Raw genomic sequence first — 16,835 nt, 5'->3', positions numbered from 1 at the left:
CAAGATTGTATACAGACAGGAAGGTACGCGATTAGGACTAGTAACAATACTAGGTTCATGCTATACTGGAAAAGAATGAGATAAGTATAAAATAAGAAGTGCTTTGCTGGTTCGTAAAACGCTCGCCTCCGGATGGATATCAACATGAAGCCACAATTTAACTTTGCACTCGGAATGTCCGTCCACTGGCCGTCTTGCGCTCACGTTCTTCATTCTCTGGTCTGGCCCGGTTGAGAACTGTTTTTAAGTTAGTAACAAGTATAATGAGTGTGCTTTAAAGATGCACGTACCTTGAAGGAAGTCGGCTGTGCGCTTGCGCATACGGGTGTGGATGTACGCCTGTCATGTCAGTTTATTAATTTTTAAGTAGTTTATAGGATAGTAAAATACCTTCGAAGCCTTAATGTGGTAGTGGAAATAATCACGGAAGGTCTGGATGTGGGAGATGTTGTCATAGCGGCGCTGGGGAGTTAAGTGCCGGGGAAACAGAACTATATGCATACGTCAATAACCCCGAATACGGTCCAAAATCAAAAACAGTGGGTTCTTACCAAAAGTAACGTAGCTGATTTCACCTTCGCCTGCAGTGAGCAGGCCAGGCACACCCTGTAGCTCCAATGGGGCATCATTGCGGAAGAGTACTTGAGGGGCATTCTGCAGGGTCACCACACGACGTCTGGCATCCACAAATTCCTAAGAAACATTCCCATCAGCACCAGAAGAAAAAGTTAACTACTGTCCAAGATCAAACAAACCTGCAAAAAGACCTTGCCAAAGATGCGGTCTGTCTCCTCCCGAAACACGGTGCTAAAGATGACAGTCACCCGGTCAAAGCTGGCTTTAATGTAAATGGCCTCCTCTTCCCGGTAATGAATGGCCATCACCTCTCCACCCTCCTTTATACCCTGTGGTGCTGACTCTGAAGTGTATCGTGAAGCTTCCTCCGCAAGCTTGTTGAACTCATCAAATGCTCTCTCAAATGGGGCTGCCATGGCATTGCGCTTCAACAGGGCGAGCTTCATGACCAACTCATCCCGGGCCTCCTGCTCAGCAGGCAAATTCTCAAGATCAACTTGGACGGAGAAATCATAACCGGGCTCGGGAGACACAATGTAGGGGCCGTATTCCCGCTCAAGTACCTCCTGGGCGCCATACTGGACAAGCTCTTTGAAGCATTTGACATTGATTGAGAGAAGGATCTTGGTTTTGGACTCGGGGGTTGAAACGTGGAATGTCACTCCGTCAAAGTCAGAGGCCACTTGGTCAATGGAGGCTGGGGGGGCACTGCGGGCAACGGGGTTAGCTGGGGCCTGGCGGGAGTGTATACAACAACGCAGCCGGGAGGGGAATAAGTGGGGAGGGAGAAGGGGGCATTGTACCCAGAGAACCGCTCCGTAAGGAGCGATTGAATCAAAACATTCTGGTAATCCAAGAGCAACATGACAGGCAAAGATAACGTGTGTCAACAAGATGGCAGGTTGAGAGGATGGCAACCCGCGATCGTCATTACCGGGCGGTGGGGGAGCCGGATAGGTCGCTCTCGCCGCCCGTATTAATTTTTGTGCTATCGATAGCAAGAGTCTACGATTCTCCAAAAATTTTCCCATCCACCCCACGATGGTGAAATCTTACTTGTAGGTGCCAATTACGATTGCTATTGGATACCTAACGGACTAACATTAAATTTCTCAGCAAATTCGAGCACTCGAGCACATTTGGACTCGTCGCCTCGGCGTCGTCCAATGCGATCTGGGCCAAGGATGAGCAGCTCCCAGGCGCCGCCCGCCAGACAGGCGCTGGTCGAGCGGTCGTAGGTGCCAGTGAAGAGGTTCTTTGCTGGGATGTGAAGAAGGGTGAACTATTGGGCCGGTGGCGCGATTCGGCGTGCAAGGCATCTGTGACCGTAGTCACTCAAAGCAAGACGGATGAAGATATCTTCGCAGTCGGGTAAGGCTCTTCCTGCTGTCATGAACGGACCTCGGTCGCTAACATTTGCTCTCCTATTTTATAGCTACGAGGATGGCAGCATTCGCATCTGGGATTCGCGCACCCGCACTGTCATTATCTCTTTCAATGGCCACAAATCTGCCGTGACCCACATGGCCTTCGACAACGCTGGTGTACGCCTCGCCAGTGGCTCCAAGGACACCGACATCATCGTCTGGGACTTGATTACCGAAACCGGTTTATTCAGACTTCGCGGACACACCGACCAGATCACCTCCCTCCACTTCCTTTTCCCTTCTTCCGAGCTACTTAATGCCTCCGGGCTCAGTGAACACCCGGGCTTCTTGTTGACAACCGGCAAGGATGCACTCGTCAAGATCTGGGATCTGGGATCACAGCACTGCATCGAGACTCATGTTGCGCAGACAAATGGCGAATGTTGGAGCTTGGGCCTTTCACCGGACCAAGGTGGATGCATCACCGCAGGAAACGACGGAGAGCTGAAGGTGTGGTCAATCGACGAAACTGCTATGATTGAGATCTCGAAAGAGAAGGTTAGCGCCGAAGGCCGCAGAATTATGACCGACCGAGGAACCTTCTACCGAAATGGCAAGGACCGCACAATCGGCATTCGATTCCATCCCCGTTTGGATTATGTTGGTTTCCACGGCTCAGACAGATCGGTCGAAATTTGGCGCATTCGTTCCGCGACAGAAGTGCAAAAGAGTATGGCCCGCAAGCTCAAGCGGAGAAAGGAGAAGAAGGCCCAGCGTGAGGGTGAAGAGAAGACTGAAGAGAAGCCTGAAGAAAAGACCGAAGTTGAACAGGAGAAGCTTGAAGATGTCTCTTCTGCTCCCATCACAGAAGTCTTTGTTTCCCATGTCATCGTTCGCACGGGTGGAAAGATCCGTTCATTCGACTGGATGACCAATAAATCCAAGAGCCTCAACATCCTTGCAGCAACTTCTAATAACCAGCTGGAAGCTTACAGCATTGTCACAGCAAACCAAAAGAACAAGGACGAAGAAGAATCTGACTACACCCGAAGCCTCGCCGTGGATATTCCTGGTCACCGAACAGATATTCGTTCCATTGCTCTGAGCTCTGAGGACCGTATGCTAGCCTCTGCATCTAACGGCAGCCTCAAAATCTGGAACGTACGCACAGGAACTTGTCTTCGTACCCTGGAGTGCGGATATGCGCTCTGTTCTGCATTCCTTCCAGGTGACAAGATCGTGGTGGTTGGAAACAAGAATGGAGAGTTGGAGGTCTTTGACATTGCTTCCTCAACATTGCTGGACACCATCAAGGCCCACGACGGCCCTGTCTGGTCGATGCATGTGCACCCGGATGGCAAGTCCGTGGTCAGTGGAAGTGCTGATAAGCAAGCTAAGTTCTGGGAGTTCAAGGTTGTACAGGAGGAGATTCCAGGTACCAAGCGCACTACTGCGCGCCTCAAGTTAGTGCACACCAGAACCCTGAAGGTAAACGAAGACATCCTCAGCCTTCGTTTCTCCCCGGATGCCCGACTTCTCGCTGTTTCCATGCTGGACAACACTGTCAAGGTCTTCTTTGTTGACTCCCTTAAACTTTTCTTGAACCTGTATGGGCACAAGCTTCCTGTTCTGTCCATGGACATTTCCTTTGACAGCAAGTTGATTGTCACTTGCTCAGCCGATAAGACTGTTCGTCTGTGGGGTCTGGACTTCGGTGATTGCCACAAGTCTTTGCACGCTCACGATGACAGCGTCATGGCAGTTGCATTCGTTCCTAGCAATAAGCAACAAAATGGCCACAACTTCTTTAGTGCGAGCAAAGACAAAGTTATCAAATACTGGGATGGTGACAAGTTTGAGCAAATCCAGCGACTGGTCGGTCACCACGGAGAGATCTGGGCATTGGCTATCAGCCGTGATGGTGATACCATTGTCACTGCCAGTCACGATAAGAGTATTCGCATCTGGAAAGAGACCGACGAGCCATTGTTTTTGGAGGAAGAGCGCGAGAGAGAGATGGAAGAAGCCTACGACAACACTCTTACCGCCTCACTTGAGCAAGACGAGGAGGGCGAGGATGGTGAGAAAGCCGAGGCAGTTGACGCCAGCAAGCAAACCACAGGTACCCTCATGGCTGGTGAAAAGATCATGGAAGCTCTTGACCTGGGCATGGAGGACCTTGAACTTGTCCGCGAATGGCGCGAGACCAACCCGAACAGTTCACCCCCCAACCGTAACCCCATTTATCTCGCCTTCGGCAACATCTCAGCGGAGCAGCACGTCTTGAAAACCGTCTCCAAGGTCCCCGCCGCAGCCCTGCAAGATGCCCTCTTGGTTCTTCCCTTCAACAAGCTTCCTGCTCTCTTCACGTTCCTCAACATCTGGGCTGAGCGCGAGTGGAACGTCCCTCTTACCTGCCGTGTCTTGTTCTTCATGCTCAAGACCCACCATCGCCAGATCGTGGCTAGCAAGATGATGCGTCCCATGTTGGACAGCATTCGTTCCGCCCTGCGTCGGGTCCTTTCCCGCCAAAAGGACGAGATGGGCTTCAACCTGTCTGCGCTGCAGTTCATCGGCAACCAGATCCGTGAACTGAACACCAACGATTACATTGACGAGGAGACCTGGAAGCAGCCTGAGACACAAAAGGGGTCGGGCAAGAAGCGGCAATTTGTTAGCATGGCTTGATTTGGGCCAGTTCTGGACGAGCATGTTCAATGGGCGTTGACCTTGATTTGATTTGATATGGTTTGTTTTGTTAATGTTGTTCTATAAAAGTTGGATATCCTTGGGAGTTCAGAGCCAAGATCGAGGGATGTATTATACTACTAGATCTACTTTTAAATGATCACTTGCATCGTATATACGTAAAGGTCACCATCGAAATATTTCGGTTTAAGATTCATAATAATTATCCTAAGATTAAGATCCTTAAAATCGTCCAGACTTGAAAATGTATATTTTCAGACGAAACATCAACCCATCCGTACTCCTTTCTATTCTTCGTTTTGTCCTAATTCACCTCGAGACAATTATTTTATTCGAAATACTAATGGGGTCATACAGTTAGCCATGAATCACACGAAAAACCAAATATCCCCAACAAGCCAGCAAGAAAAAGCGAAAGCTTGAATCATTTCTTTCAGCCGAACCATTATAAGCATCGACAACAACCGTATCCTCTTTGGGTATACTGATTGTCATACCTCTTCCGGCTCTTCCTAATTATTTCGGTTCAATGCAGATTCTCATCATTTAAGAAATGTTTCAAGCTTTGCGTTTTTCTTGGTTGTTTGTGGCGTCCCTGCTGTCCGTCGGGGAGAATGTTGCTATGGAACGTACCATTCATTGTTCATCCAGCATCGACAAGGTATCCACACATTTTTGGACCTTGTCCATGCTGGCATGGGTGTTGGATGGGGGTGTGGAAGGAAGAAGAGAAGAATGGAGCTCGCGAAAATAAAATTGTTGGGTTAGCTGGTGGAGCTTCGCTTAGTCATTTATCACGTGTAGCTTTAGCGTACGGGTCCGCCAGTTGACGGAAATTCTAGAGGTCATTACTAGCAAGATAGCAAGATGTATAAATGGGGGGTTTTTTTGGCCTTTGTTTATTATGTGTTCGTAACTTCATGCTCGTGGTTCTCGTACATTTCTTTCTATACCAAATCAAGAAGTTCTTAGCAAATCAAGATGATGGCTTCATCGATCCACATAAAGAACATGTCCACCATTGAGTTTCCATAAAGGTGCCACATGAGCAAACCCATCCCAGTGGTCGTTTGCTGGTTTCCCGGCTCAGAGATGACAAGGTGTCCACTGCACGGGTGCGGTTCTTGAATGCAAACGTATCACGGGCTGGATCAATTTTTGCTTCCGTGGTATCTGGCAGCGCGCGTTTTTTTGGCTTTTGCGATTCCGCGCCAATACTCTGAGCAGATGGCTGTCTTGTTGGTCCCTTGTTCAATTGAGTACTGGTGGGAGTCGGGCGCTCGGTAGCACACACATCACAGCACAAAAAATTAGACGGATTCTCCAGTGTACACATCGGGCATGTCCACGCAGCATCGTATGAACTATTGTTGGCACTAGACGAACTGGAGGATGTATTTGCTGACGCCTTAGCTAGCAAGGATTTCGCGGTATCCCTAGCAGATGGTTTGCATGCAGATGGCTCTGTTCGAGGTCCTGCCGGGTTTTCCTGGCTTGGGGGCACATATGAAGACCCATATTTTTCCCTTTCCTCCTCTTGGATCAGCTCAATGAAGGCTTGAAGAATAGCTTCTTCATTCGCATCGTCCTCTTCTGCCTTCGTTCTAAAGCCATTTTTGGATTCTTCCTCCACGAGCTCAGCTTCTCGGTCTGTTCCGGATGCGCATCCATTCAATACCTCGACGCGACGCTGGGCGGCATCTGCTCGGACCTTGCGCATGTCTGTTCCCCGGAGGACAGGAGCACCACCAAGCCTCTTTCCTGAATTTTTGGCGAGGAGTCTCCGCTTCTCTGCGGTGGCACGAGCTTGTCGACGAGCCTCATCCAAGGGTATTCTGGCTCCACCTAGCCGTTTGCCTTTGGAGAGGAAGCCCTCTCCTGTGTATCCTTTGATCACAAGTTCCTCGTGTTCATCACGGAGCTGATTCCACAGTGCGTGAAAGTCACGATTATGGGGGCCATGGACAATATGGCACAGCCTAAGTCATTAGTCAAACTAATTTGAGTAATCAAGATGAGCTGACTTACTCGTGCAGCATCGTATCTGCGATCTGTTCGAGAGGAAGAAATTGCTTCTGATCAGAAGCGTACCGTAATCTCAGGCAAATCTTCTGGCCCCCGTTCACATTCAGACCGAGAAGATTCTTTTGGCTTGGATAAAACTCGCAAAGAGAACCCACTTTCCAGCAGCGCTGGCGCATGATCGGTTTGACCATGGAAGCCACTTTGCGTAGGATAAAAAGTGCCTCTGCTTCGCGTGGGCGTTTTTTCTCATGTCTGTACTCTGAGATGAGGGCGTCTAGTTCCCGCATGGTGGCTGTTGATTATGCGAAACCTTGGGGTGATTCAATGTTGAATGTAATGTAAAGAAGGGTTTGAAGACGCATGTATCAGGAGGCTATGGCCTCTTTTGGGTTATCATTCTCCAAGATAAGTATGGACCAAAGTTTCCAATAGTCAGACCAGAGTTTTGAGGACTGGCAAGAAAAGAATGCAAGGGTGTGGTGAGCGCAAAGAATCATGTTAGGACCAAATCGCTGGTTGATAATCATGAATCCTAGCCTGACAAACAAGGCACACAGGGAATATACTGTCACGTGCATAAATTAAAATTATAAGGATGGCTGCCTGAGCCTGTCTCTTTTCTAACACGATTTTCTGCAGAGCCTATACTCCAGAACTTCATAAATATGAGGTTTTTGTAGCCAAGTAGTGGGAGTGTTTCTTTTTCAAAATCTGTCAAAAAATCTCCACTGCGATGAATATTCATGGCAAGGAGACTCTAGGCCGAACAGGGAAAGTCTACACAGTCCAGATGTCGTAAAACGAGACTTTTATTGCAGAAAATCACAAAATCCATCATCCAGATGTCTACTATAATAGGATGAGCATCAGTAGTAAGTATTGCGCAGAGCTATGAGGCTTCCAAGGCTCGGAGCCTCAACTGAATTGATCGTCAATGCACATGTGCATATGTAATGTTAGTGCCCTGCTTCAGATGTCCTCATGGTTTTAAATGAAGTACGAGCCAATATATGTACATATGCTGTATATTTCTTAGCACTTGAGCGCTTGGCCCTTATTAAGGTATGTGTACATATTTACCAGTTGACACATTCAAATGTTTGCTGCAGGATTATCTTACTACTAGTCAAACCCATACCTACTACATAGTAGTAGAATCTCTATCCTCGCCACCGAGGGAATCATACATATCTAGGCTCGACTTAATTACTCACCGGGCAGGCGACATGATGTCTGGAGTGGTAAGAATTGAGACCAGTGCGTGGGGTGTATCAGGATGGTCGCCATTTTGAATAGCATATCACCCTTGGGCACCGGAAATCTGCCCTTCGTGCAACTTGCATACACAACACTTCCTCAACACAGTGCTTGCTCGATCCGAGTACCATCAGTCGGACCATCTCAAAATCAATCCAAATGGAAGCTGCGCGATCTGATCATTATAGGGGATGCCGATCCAGTTGCAATATTGAACTACTACATGGTACACATATGTGGTAAACGAATCAAAATATATATACCTTGAGTATTTCGTATTGAGATGACTTTTGAAAATTAGTCAGATAGAATAAACATTGAAGGCAATAGTCCGATTTCCAAGGTTTACTGCGGTAAATGAACGGTTGATAGTAAAGGGAGTGGTTAAGGTCCCTTGCCCTTGATTTTGTGCCTTCAAGTTCCCGCATCTTCTACGGAAGCTCATGTGACCGATAAGAGGCGTGTTTTATCAGTGCGATACGATCTTATCATCCGCGCTTTTCTCTATTCAAGTTTTACCAACTCAGACAAAATGACAAGCGACGATCAGTTCTTTTTCGACTACGTGAGACATTCCCTCCAAAACTCCCATCAGGCGTGAAAATAGCCCAAGCGCTAACAACTGACTTCTGGCGCAGCTTTCTTCCATACCCCATGACGTAAGGCGGTACTCTGAGCAGGTCGCCGACTCGATCGACCGATCAGTCGACCAAGCGGCGTCTGCTATTCGAAATACACTGTCTGAACAAACATGGATACCTTCTTCTGTACGGCCGCCGGTGCGCGCCTCTCAGATGCGGTCATCTCCCCGCGGTCTGACCGACCGAGTTCAGGACTGGATGATCCGGAATCGCGCGTGGACCGCGGCTATCCTTGCATTTGTCGGCACAGGCTGTGTCTTGCTTTATGGAAACAAGAAGCTGAATTCCAAACGGAGAAAGGCCAGAAAAGCGGGTAACGGATCCCGCAAAGAGATTGTCGGTAAGTTGATAGGCTTCTTGGTCATGGTATTGATATGCGCTAAAAAAAATAAAAAATTGCAGTTGTTGCTGGATCACCACACGAGGCTATGACTAGAGCGATCGCGGCGGACTTGGAGCGTCGAGGATACATTGTCTATGTGACGGTATCATCTGCGGAGGAGGAACAGATTGTCCAGTCCGAGAAACGAGCTGATATTAAGGCGCTTTGGTTGGACTTGACCACGGTACGTACTCAAGTCTTCAGATGTCGAGATGAGCATAAATTAACATAATTTATTACAGACACCGTCGAACCCTTCGGATATTCATCCTTCGTTGCACGAACTGCGAAACCTGATCACACAACCGCAGTACCCGTCCCCGGGAATGCTCCCCCATACCTGTCAGCTAAGCGGTCTCATCATCGTACCCTCGGCCAACTACGCTGCAGGCCCTGTCGCAACCATTCCACCTTCGTCATGGGCAGACGCTGTTAACACCCGCGTTCTCTCTCCAATCCTCACTACGCAAGCCTTCCTTCCCCTCATGACCCTCCGCAACAACAACAGCACAATCGTCTTCGCTTACCCGACCATCTCCTCCTCTCTATCCGCCCCCTTTGCTGGTCCAGAGGTCACTGCTACCAGCGCCGTTTCCTCGTTCGCCGCCTCTCTTCGACAAGAGCTCCGACTCCTAGAGCGTGGCAACGTCGACGTCGTCGAGCTTCGTTTGGGCAACATCGATCTGGGCCCTGGGTACCGAAACCCGCAGTCCCAAATCACCGGAACAGAGGTCCTTGCCTGGAGCGTCCAGCAGCGGGCCCTATATGCTCCTCAGTACATGTCCAGCATTGAGCAGCGACCGGTCGCATCTGCGGGCCCTGGTGCTGTGCGAGGCTCTTCGGCCCGATACCTCCATCACGCCGTGATGGATGCCTTGGAGCCGACAGGCCTGAACTTCCTTGGGCAAAAGAAATCCAAGAAGTCGGTCATCTATGTTGGCCGGGGTGCTCGATCCTACAGCGTAATCGGCGCATGGGTCCCGAGTGGACTTGTTGCCTTGATGATGGGTTACCAAAGTGGCAATACAGGCAATGATAGTCCCAGTAGTGGCAGCGAAAACAGCTGGGAGCGGGTTTAAGTGCACCCTGAAAGCCGGATGTATGGGGGCGGACTATCAAAGTCGCAAAATATCTTCTCCACTTTTTCTTATATTGTAAATCTTAATTTATGGAACTACTTTGTATATAGTTTCTTGATCTTCTCTCTTAACATTTGAAAGCATGCATTAATTTTTGATTAACATTATCCGTCAACACATTAAGCGTAAACTTATGTCCAGGTAGATATACCCCTTATGTATACAGTATAACATCCTTATCCCACCACCTCCACCGGATCGAAACCACATCGCAGGGTGGATTTAAACGGTGACAAACTTCATGTCACTTGACTCGGCTTGCATATTGAAATTGTCAATATCAGACACATCTTGTCCGCGAGCGGAATCACGGGGAGATCTCTTTCTCTTATCACCGGTCACTCGTCTCCGCACCCAGATCAAACCCCTGGAGATACAGAAGAGGACCAGGATACCAGCCAGGATTCCAAAACAGTAGCCCGCGACGATCCCACTCTTCTTGCCGTGCTCAGTGTCCAGGAACGAATAGGTCCAGAAGCCCTGGTTATAGTAGGTGATATAGGCAACACAGAGGTAGAACAGCAAGACGAGGATCAGGACCGGAATACTAGCCCAGGGGTGTGGCGCCGTAGCCGGAAGGAAGATTTCCAGAAGGGCATAAAAGGAGTTCAGCCCGTGCATAGAGATCTGCAATACAGAACAAGCAAAAACTTCATTAGCATCCGCGATTATGTCATTTTATGTATGTCTATCCCTGGAATGAAGGGATACGGGAAACGCGGGGGTGAGACAAAGAGGGGTTTCCAGAAAAAGAAACAGAAAAAAAAAAAACCTACATTTGACCATCCTGGAAACGTGACCTTGTAGAAAGGCGGGGTAAATAGGATACCCCAGAAGACGATAGTAACGAGGAACGGGTAGGTGGTGATGCTGGCATAGAAGAAGCCATGAAGCACGCGACAGGCACGCGGCCAGCGATCGAAGAGCACGGAGCGGCCCGTCCGTGCGTAGAGGGCTGTGTGGATGGTGGAGACTAGGAAGTAGAATCCCAGACCCCAGTAGGTGAGCCAGGTGAAGTAGCTGAAGGATTCGCCAATTGCGACACGGTCATCGTGCGTGCCGTACCATATCCAGATGACGATTATGGTGGTGAAGATGTAGAGGGCGATGAGACCTCGGACACAGGCTAGGATGGTTGGTGAGAGTAGCCATGAGGTTTCGAATTGGTGAAGGTGATCGTCTTTTGGATCGGCACCGATGAGCGCCGCTCGTGAGGGTTTGCGCATGGTGATCGATTGAAAAGGTGTACTCGGTAGCTTGTAACCGATCTATCTACCTGGCTCAGCTTAGGATGATATTGGTCCTTTTTCACCTCGTATTACAAGGTTTGAAAGGCTTCAAGACAAGCCCGTGATTGGGGAAATGTGAAGCAGAGTTGATTTGACGAGTCTAAATTCTATGAAATATTTTTTCTTTCTTTATTTTTTTCATGCATGGAAAAATTCAATCGTTGCATCTGCATATCGAAAAGTTGTCGTAGGCTAAGCTGGCAACCATACCCATTTTGGTTAATGGGCCTTAAGACAGTGTGGCCCTATGACCCAAAACGAACTGGAACACATCATGAACGAGGCTTAAGCCGCTTAACAGTGAGAAAGGAAGAAAAGGCGCGATGGGATTGGTTGGAGAGAAAGAGACCAAGACCGACCAGTCTCAATGCGGGATTACTCCGAGGTGGACATGAACTTGGTACATTGCTACTGCGGGGCGGAGTAACGAGCACTTGAGAGCTTCCGGGTCATGCAGTCATGGAGGAAGTTTGCTATATATAAGGAAATTTCCTAGGAACTACCAGAACTATTTTAGTATTAGAGAGTACTATTGGTGGGATAAAAAAAGTAACAACCTTGACTAGTACATACATACTACAGTACATACTAATGTTTTGAATGTGACAAGTTTTCCCCTGAGAGGAAAAGAGTTTTCGCTCTTCAACCTTGACATCTCCACTATGACACGTATAATTGGTAGACCAAACCCGAACCAGCATAGGTAAAAAGCATGAAACAACCAAAATAGCCCGTGTGGGGAGAACCGAGTTATTCTAGAAGATCGTCCAATATTCATAATAGAAAGGTGGATGGCGTCAATACTCTTGGCAAAAAAAACCCCCTGAAACGAGAGATATATCAAGAGAAATGCATCAAGGATTGAAATAGCCATACGGAACACGGAGTAAAGAGTACAGAATTCAATATAATTTCCCTTTAGATAATTTCCATGTACTTCAAATGTTAACTATATGCAACTTGCCCCCTTTTACCTAAGGTGGATCCAAGTGCACGGGGCTTCTTGTTGTCATCGTGTTCATTGTGATCGTCAGGGCCTCGCCCGTTTTCCTCCTTTCTCTGTAACTCTGGTAGAAACATCTCTGGGCTGTCATTCCTTTGGCCTCGCCTTCCCCGCCCATACTGATTCTACCTCCATGCGCTTTCTTACTTCTTGACCCTGAAACGGATCCCGGGGCAACGACATCAATCCGACAGACGCCGACAACTTCCTCCCCCCCCCTAACACCGCCGTTAAACGAATATCTCCCATAATAACCAACCAAACCCAACCAAAAATCGGACAATGATGAACCAGCGAGCGAAACTGAGCGACATTCGCTCCAACTCCCATGACACTCTGCGTGGAGGGATGCCCTCCCCACGGATTGCCCATTTCGACGGCGAGGTCCCTCCCGCATTATCTCCCCTCGATGCCTTTGCCGCCCAAGGTCGATTCCTTGCCCGACAGTTGGATGAGTCCCGGTTAGGGGAACGGCGAATGAGTCGCCTCCCTCCGTCCAGTGTCGCCCGGTCGCTGTCCCGCCCCCGACCAGGTTACTTCCGCTCTCCGCACAGCGACCCCAATGCCGAACCTTTGACACGACGACCGACACAGAGAGGCCTTCCAGAAGTGGAGGAGCCAAAATACCGCCCAATCTCCGAACATCCTCGATTCAGTTCGGTCTCGCACACCAGCAGCAATGCGGCGAGCTTTTACGAAGACGATGACACTACCCCCAGGACAACGATGATTCAGGATAACCCCGGCGACTGGGGGATACCTCGGGCGGAATCACCTGAGCAGGATCCGGAATCTGTGGAGGAAATGCAGGAAGGTTCGGTCGGAGTCAATGCGATAGATCCATCGCGTCAGTCGTCGCTGGACTCCGTTACCAGCAAACTTCACATCCCGCGAACTTTGGCTCCACCGGTCTCGCCGCATTCGCGGCCGTCGAGCAGTGCCCGGGGGAATCAACTGGAGAGCTCTGATGATGATTACAGTAGCTCTAATGCAGGTTCGACATTCTCCAAGCCACGGAAACTGTCATCGGCAAGTGCTGTATCGATTCCATACTCACCTATGTCGAACTTTCCAGTCCGGCCCCATCCTCGTTCGCCTTCAATAAGCTCCGAGACGTCCACGGGCACCAGCTATCTGGCGCGACCTTCCTTCAATTTCTCCCGACCTTTAAGTCGCTCTAGCACCAGTCTTTCTGCACCAGGAGCTCCTGAGCCAACGACAGCTCCAGTTGCTACCCCCCAACGCCATCAATCTAATCATATGCACCGTGCAACAAAACCCCACCCGATTCTAGTTCCTCTGGCTACTGAACAGGCTGCTGCTACTCAACCCGCCGACGGAGAGCCATCTTCGGCGGTATCATCGTTCGTGTACGCCAAGTATGCACTGCCGCGTGGACGTGAGCCTTCCAGAGACTCGGTGATATTCGCAGGCCTACAAACTCCGCACTTTGAATGGAATGAGCCTCTCTTTGAGAATTCACCCCCGCGGGAATCGGTTGAGGTTCCTCGCTCAGTGTGCACACCACCACCGACCAGGAATCATCGCATGGATCATTCGCCCAAGCCACATTCGATGCACGAGGTTCCAATTCAGGAACCTCCTAGAGAGAAAACGCCCGCTCCACCTTCCCCTCAGCCGCCAGTTCAATCTTCCCCTCAGCCACCAGTCTTAGCGCCAAGACCGTCAACCTCTTCGTCAAAGCCGCCGAGCTCACCAAAGCTGCCGGCTTCACCAATGCCAGCGGCACCGACACTGGCCACACCCGAGAAACCTAGACCTTCCACAGAGTCTACTCGTAAGAATGACAAGCTCGAGACGGCATCTTCAGCTGGCTCTGCGAGCACATTGCGCCCACAGACTGCCACGACCCAGGCACCATCGGCTGCCGTGACTGCTGACGATCATGTTGCCAAGGGCATTGAACTGCACGAAAGCGGGTCCTTGAATGAATCGACCTATCACCTGCGTATTGCTGCAAAGAAGAACCACCCCACCGGAATGTTACTATATGCCCTTGCCTGCCGTCATGGTTGGGGCATGCGCTCCAATCAACAGGAGGGTGTGCGGTGGCTACGCAAGGCTGTGGACTCAGTGGGATTGGAAATGCTTGAAAACCCCGATGCCCCTGGCGCGTCCAAAGCAAAAGAGCTGCAGAAGGCCTACCGTGCTCAATTTGCTCTCAGCATCTACGAGCTGGGTGTCAGTCACTTGAACGGCTGGGGCATTGAACAGGATCGGGCTCTTGCTTTGCGCTGTTTCGAGATTGCTGGCCAATGGGGCGATGTGGATGCCATGGCCGAAGCAGGTTTCTGCTATGCCGAAGGTGTTGGTTGCAAGAAGGACATGAAGAAGGCTGCGCGGTTCTATCGCCAGGCTGAGTCCAACGGCATGAGCATGGTTGGCAACAGTTGGTATGTCTCCGATTTGCACTTACATGAAACTTTCCATACTAACGGTTCAATAGGATTTACAAGGAGAAATATATGGCAGACGATGCCAAGGAAACATCTCGTCCGCGCGGGCGAACTGTCAGCAGTGACAAGAAGAACACGCGCAGCAAATCACGCACTCGCAGTATCTTCCAACGGAAGAAGTCTGTACCCGAGTCATAGACTATATGCACAAACTACCCTCAGAGGCTCAGACCAAAAATCTGAGTTCAATACCTTGCATTCAAGCAACGTGTTTTTGGAGCGTTCTGGGCCGACTTTTTTTTTCACCGTTCTTTTTCATTCTTATTCCCTACCCCCTTTTTTTCTTCTTCTCTCTCTCCCACCAGCATATTCAAACCCTTTATCTAAGCCGCCTGGGCAGCTGTTTTGTTTCGAGCATCTGGAACTGCACCTTCTGCCTCGCGGGCATAATACTGCAGTTCTTTCTGGATACCCTTAGTTTGTCAGATCTTTTCACTCGCTGTGGCTTTTTCCATTTCTTTTCTTCTTTTTTATCCCCTTGGCCATAGTCCCCTGGGGGCTGATTCCCCCATTCGCTTCTTTGAACATTTCTTCTATTTTCATATCTACTTTTCTTCCATCGGCAGACGCTTGCAGGAATTGTGCCTCGATTCATGATGTTTCATGACCGGATCGAGGCCGTTGGACATCTCTGGTCACCCATTTTTACTATTTTGCATATTACCATGTATATCCGTCTATGACAGATTGATCTAATCAATATATTGGATCATTGGCTCCTACTTTTTGCTACATATACCTTCAATGTTCCAAGCTTCCACCTAGGCAAGGTTGTTGTAGTTGTTGTGTTCATGGATTGGAACAATCAAAACATTGAAACAGTAAATGAATTGGCTCTATTGCTTGAGAACAGTATTAACCACCCCTGCATGCTTCGTGTGTCCAGATGTCGTTCAATGTTCTACTGATGGATTGATGGATCGAATATGTAAATAAGAGATGTATGTCTCAAGACATACTGCATTTACAGTCTTATATACTACTGTATCAAGCCCCCTTCGCCTTCAAAAAAGCCTCCCGAATCCTCAATATAGCATTTTGCTCATTCGCCGCATTATCCAGCAAACGCTCCGCACCCTCCAAAAGCCCACCAGGCGAATTATTAATCTCGCGATAATTTCCATCCCAACTATAAAGAACATCACCATGACGCTTCTCATCCGCAAAAAGCAACACCACACTCCTAGCAACCACCTCAGGACTCTGAACACCCACCCCAACACTCTGGAACAGCGCCGCAGGCATAATGCCCGTATCCGTCCACGAAGGCGCAACAGCATTAATCCGCACCTTCCCCTGCAGCTGGAACGGCTCCACAAATGCGCGCAGCATGCCCAGAACACCATGCTTGGCAATTGTATAATCGCCCGTGCTGAAGGTCTGGAACGACGAGGTCGACGCCGCGAGCACAATGCTGCCTGTGCCGCCGTTCTCTTTTTCGTTCGCTGGAGCCAGCTTGGTCATGTATGCGTTTGCGAGGTGGATCGTGTTGATCACGGCGAGGAAGTTGACGTTGATAGTGCGCATGTTCGGAGGCTGCACCTCGCCGGCTTCGTTGAGCTTCACCTCGAGGAAGCTGGGGGTTGGGTTTATGCCGGCGTTCGCGAAGACGTGGTCTATGTGACCGTGTTGGGTCATTGCGTGTGTGAACAGGGCGCGCAGACTTTCCCATTGTGTGACGTCTGTGTGCTGGAATGTGATGTTGGTCGTGTTGGTGAAGTCGGGGTTGGGGGGGTTGAGGTCGCCGATTACTACTTTTGCGCCGAGGTCGAGACAGAGTTGGGCGGTTGCTCTGCCGATTCCGGAGGAGGCGCCTGTAGGCTGAAGTGTTAGTATTGGTGCCTTCAGATGTTGGGGGTAGTCCTTGTAGGAACTTGAAAGAGTGGTAAGGTGGTTGGTACCAGTAATCAGGATGACTTTGTCTTTGATGCCCGTGAGGTCATCGTCGGCGATGTAGACTCTAGCCATGA

At 49.5% G+C, this 16,835-nt stretch overlaps 7 protein-coding genes across 7 annotated transcripts; 3 read left to right on the top strand and 4 right to left on the bottom strand.

The window, feature by feature from the left end:
- Positions 1-157: 157 nt before the first annotated feature.
- Positions 158-1,441, bottom strand: N7466_008556 (actin-related protein 2/3 complex subunit 2; the record flags this gene model as incomplete). The annotated part of the gene is made up of 6 exons (XM_057167945.1): positions 158-237; positions 291-339; positions 391-491; positions 552-693; positions 756-1,284; positions 1,380-1,441. 6 exons carry the CDS (start codon positions 1,439-1,441, stop codon positions 158-160), a joined length of 963 nt encoding a protein of 320 aa, XP_057018576.1.
- A 176-nt stretch (positions 1,442-1,617) lies between these two features.
- N7466_008555 (snoRNA-binding rRNA-processing protein DIP2) lies at positions 1,618-4,631 on the top strand (the record flags this gene model as incomplete). Its single annotated transcript, XM_057167944.1, has 3 exons — positions 1,618-1,634; positions 1,693-1,947; positions 2,012-4,631. The coding sequence occupies 3 exons, from the start codon at positions 1,618-1,620 to the stop codon at positions 4,629-4,631; spliced, it is 2,892 nt and encodes a 963-aa protein (XP_057018575.1).
- Positions 4,632-5,628: 997 nt separating this feature from the next.
- N7466_008554 (metalloendopeptidase WSS1) lies at positions 5,629-6,964 on the bottom strand (the record flags this gene model as incomplete). The annotated part of the gene is made up of 2 exons (XM_057167943.1): positions 5,629-6,631; positions 6,681-6,964. 2 exons carry the CDS (start codon positions 6,962-6,964, stop codon positions 5,629-5,631), a joined length of 1,287 nt encoding a protein of 428 aa, XP_057018574.1.
- A 1,502-nt stretch (positions 6,965-8,466) lies between these two features.
- N7466_008553 (DUF1776 domain-containing protein) lies at positions 8,467-10,036 on the top strand (the record flags this gene model as incomplete). Its single annotated transcript, XM_057167942.1, has 4 exons — positions 8,467-8,499; positions 8,573-8,915; positions 8,978-9,141; positions 9,200-10,036. 4 exons carry the CDS (start codon positions 8,467-8,469, stop codon positions 10,034-10,036), a joined length of 1,377 nt encoding a protein of 458 aa, XP_057018573.1.
- A 282-nt stretch (positions 10,037-10,318) lies between these two features.
- On the bottom strand, positions 10,319-11,322 carry N7466_008552 (uncharacterized protein; the record flags this gene model as incomplete). Its single annotated transcript, XM_057167941.1, has 2 exons — positions 10,319-10,723; positions 10,873-11,322. 2 exons carry the CDS (start codon positions 11,320-11,322, stop codon positions 10,319-10,321), a joined length of 855 nt encoding a protein of 284 aa, XP_057018572.1.
- Positions 11,323-12,670: 1,348 nt separating this feature from the next.
- N7466_008551 (tetratricopeptide repeat protein) lies at positions 12,671-15,003 on the top strand (the record flags this gene model as incomplete). The annotated part of the gene is made up of 2 exons (XM_057167940.1): positions 12,671-14,802; positions 14,856-15,003. 2 exons carry the CDS (start codon positions 12,671-12,673, stop codon positions 15,001-15,003), a joined length of 2,280 nt encoding a protein of 759 aa, XP_057018571.1.
- Positions 15,004-15,852: 849 nt separating this feature from the next.
- Positions 15,853-16,833, bottom strand: N7466_008550 (uncharacterized protein; the record flags this gene model as incomplete). Its single annotated transcript, XM_057167939.1, has 1 exon — positions 15,853-16,833. One exon carries the CDS (start codon positions 16,831-16,833, stop codon positions 15,853-15,855), a length of 981 nt encoding a protein of 326 aa, XP_057018570.1.
- Between the last annotated feature and the right edge of the window lie 2 nt (positions 16,834-16,835).

Source organism: Penicillium verhagenii (assembly GCF_028828195.1).
Source record: "Penicillium verhagenii strain IBT 33310 chromosome Unknown utg000008l_segment0_segment0, whole genome shotgun sequence".
Classification (NCBI taxonomy): Eukaryota; Fungi; Ascomycota; class Eurotiomycetes; order Eurotiales; family Aspergillaceae; genus Penicillium; species Penicillium verhagenii.
Note: the sequence above shows the minus strand (reverse complement) of the source record. Positions and strands in the feature narration are given on the sequence as shown.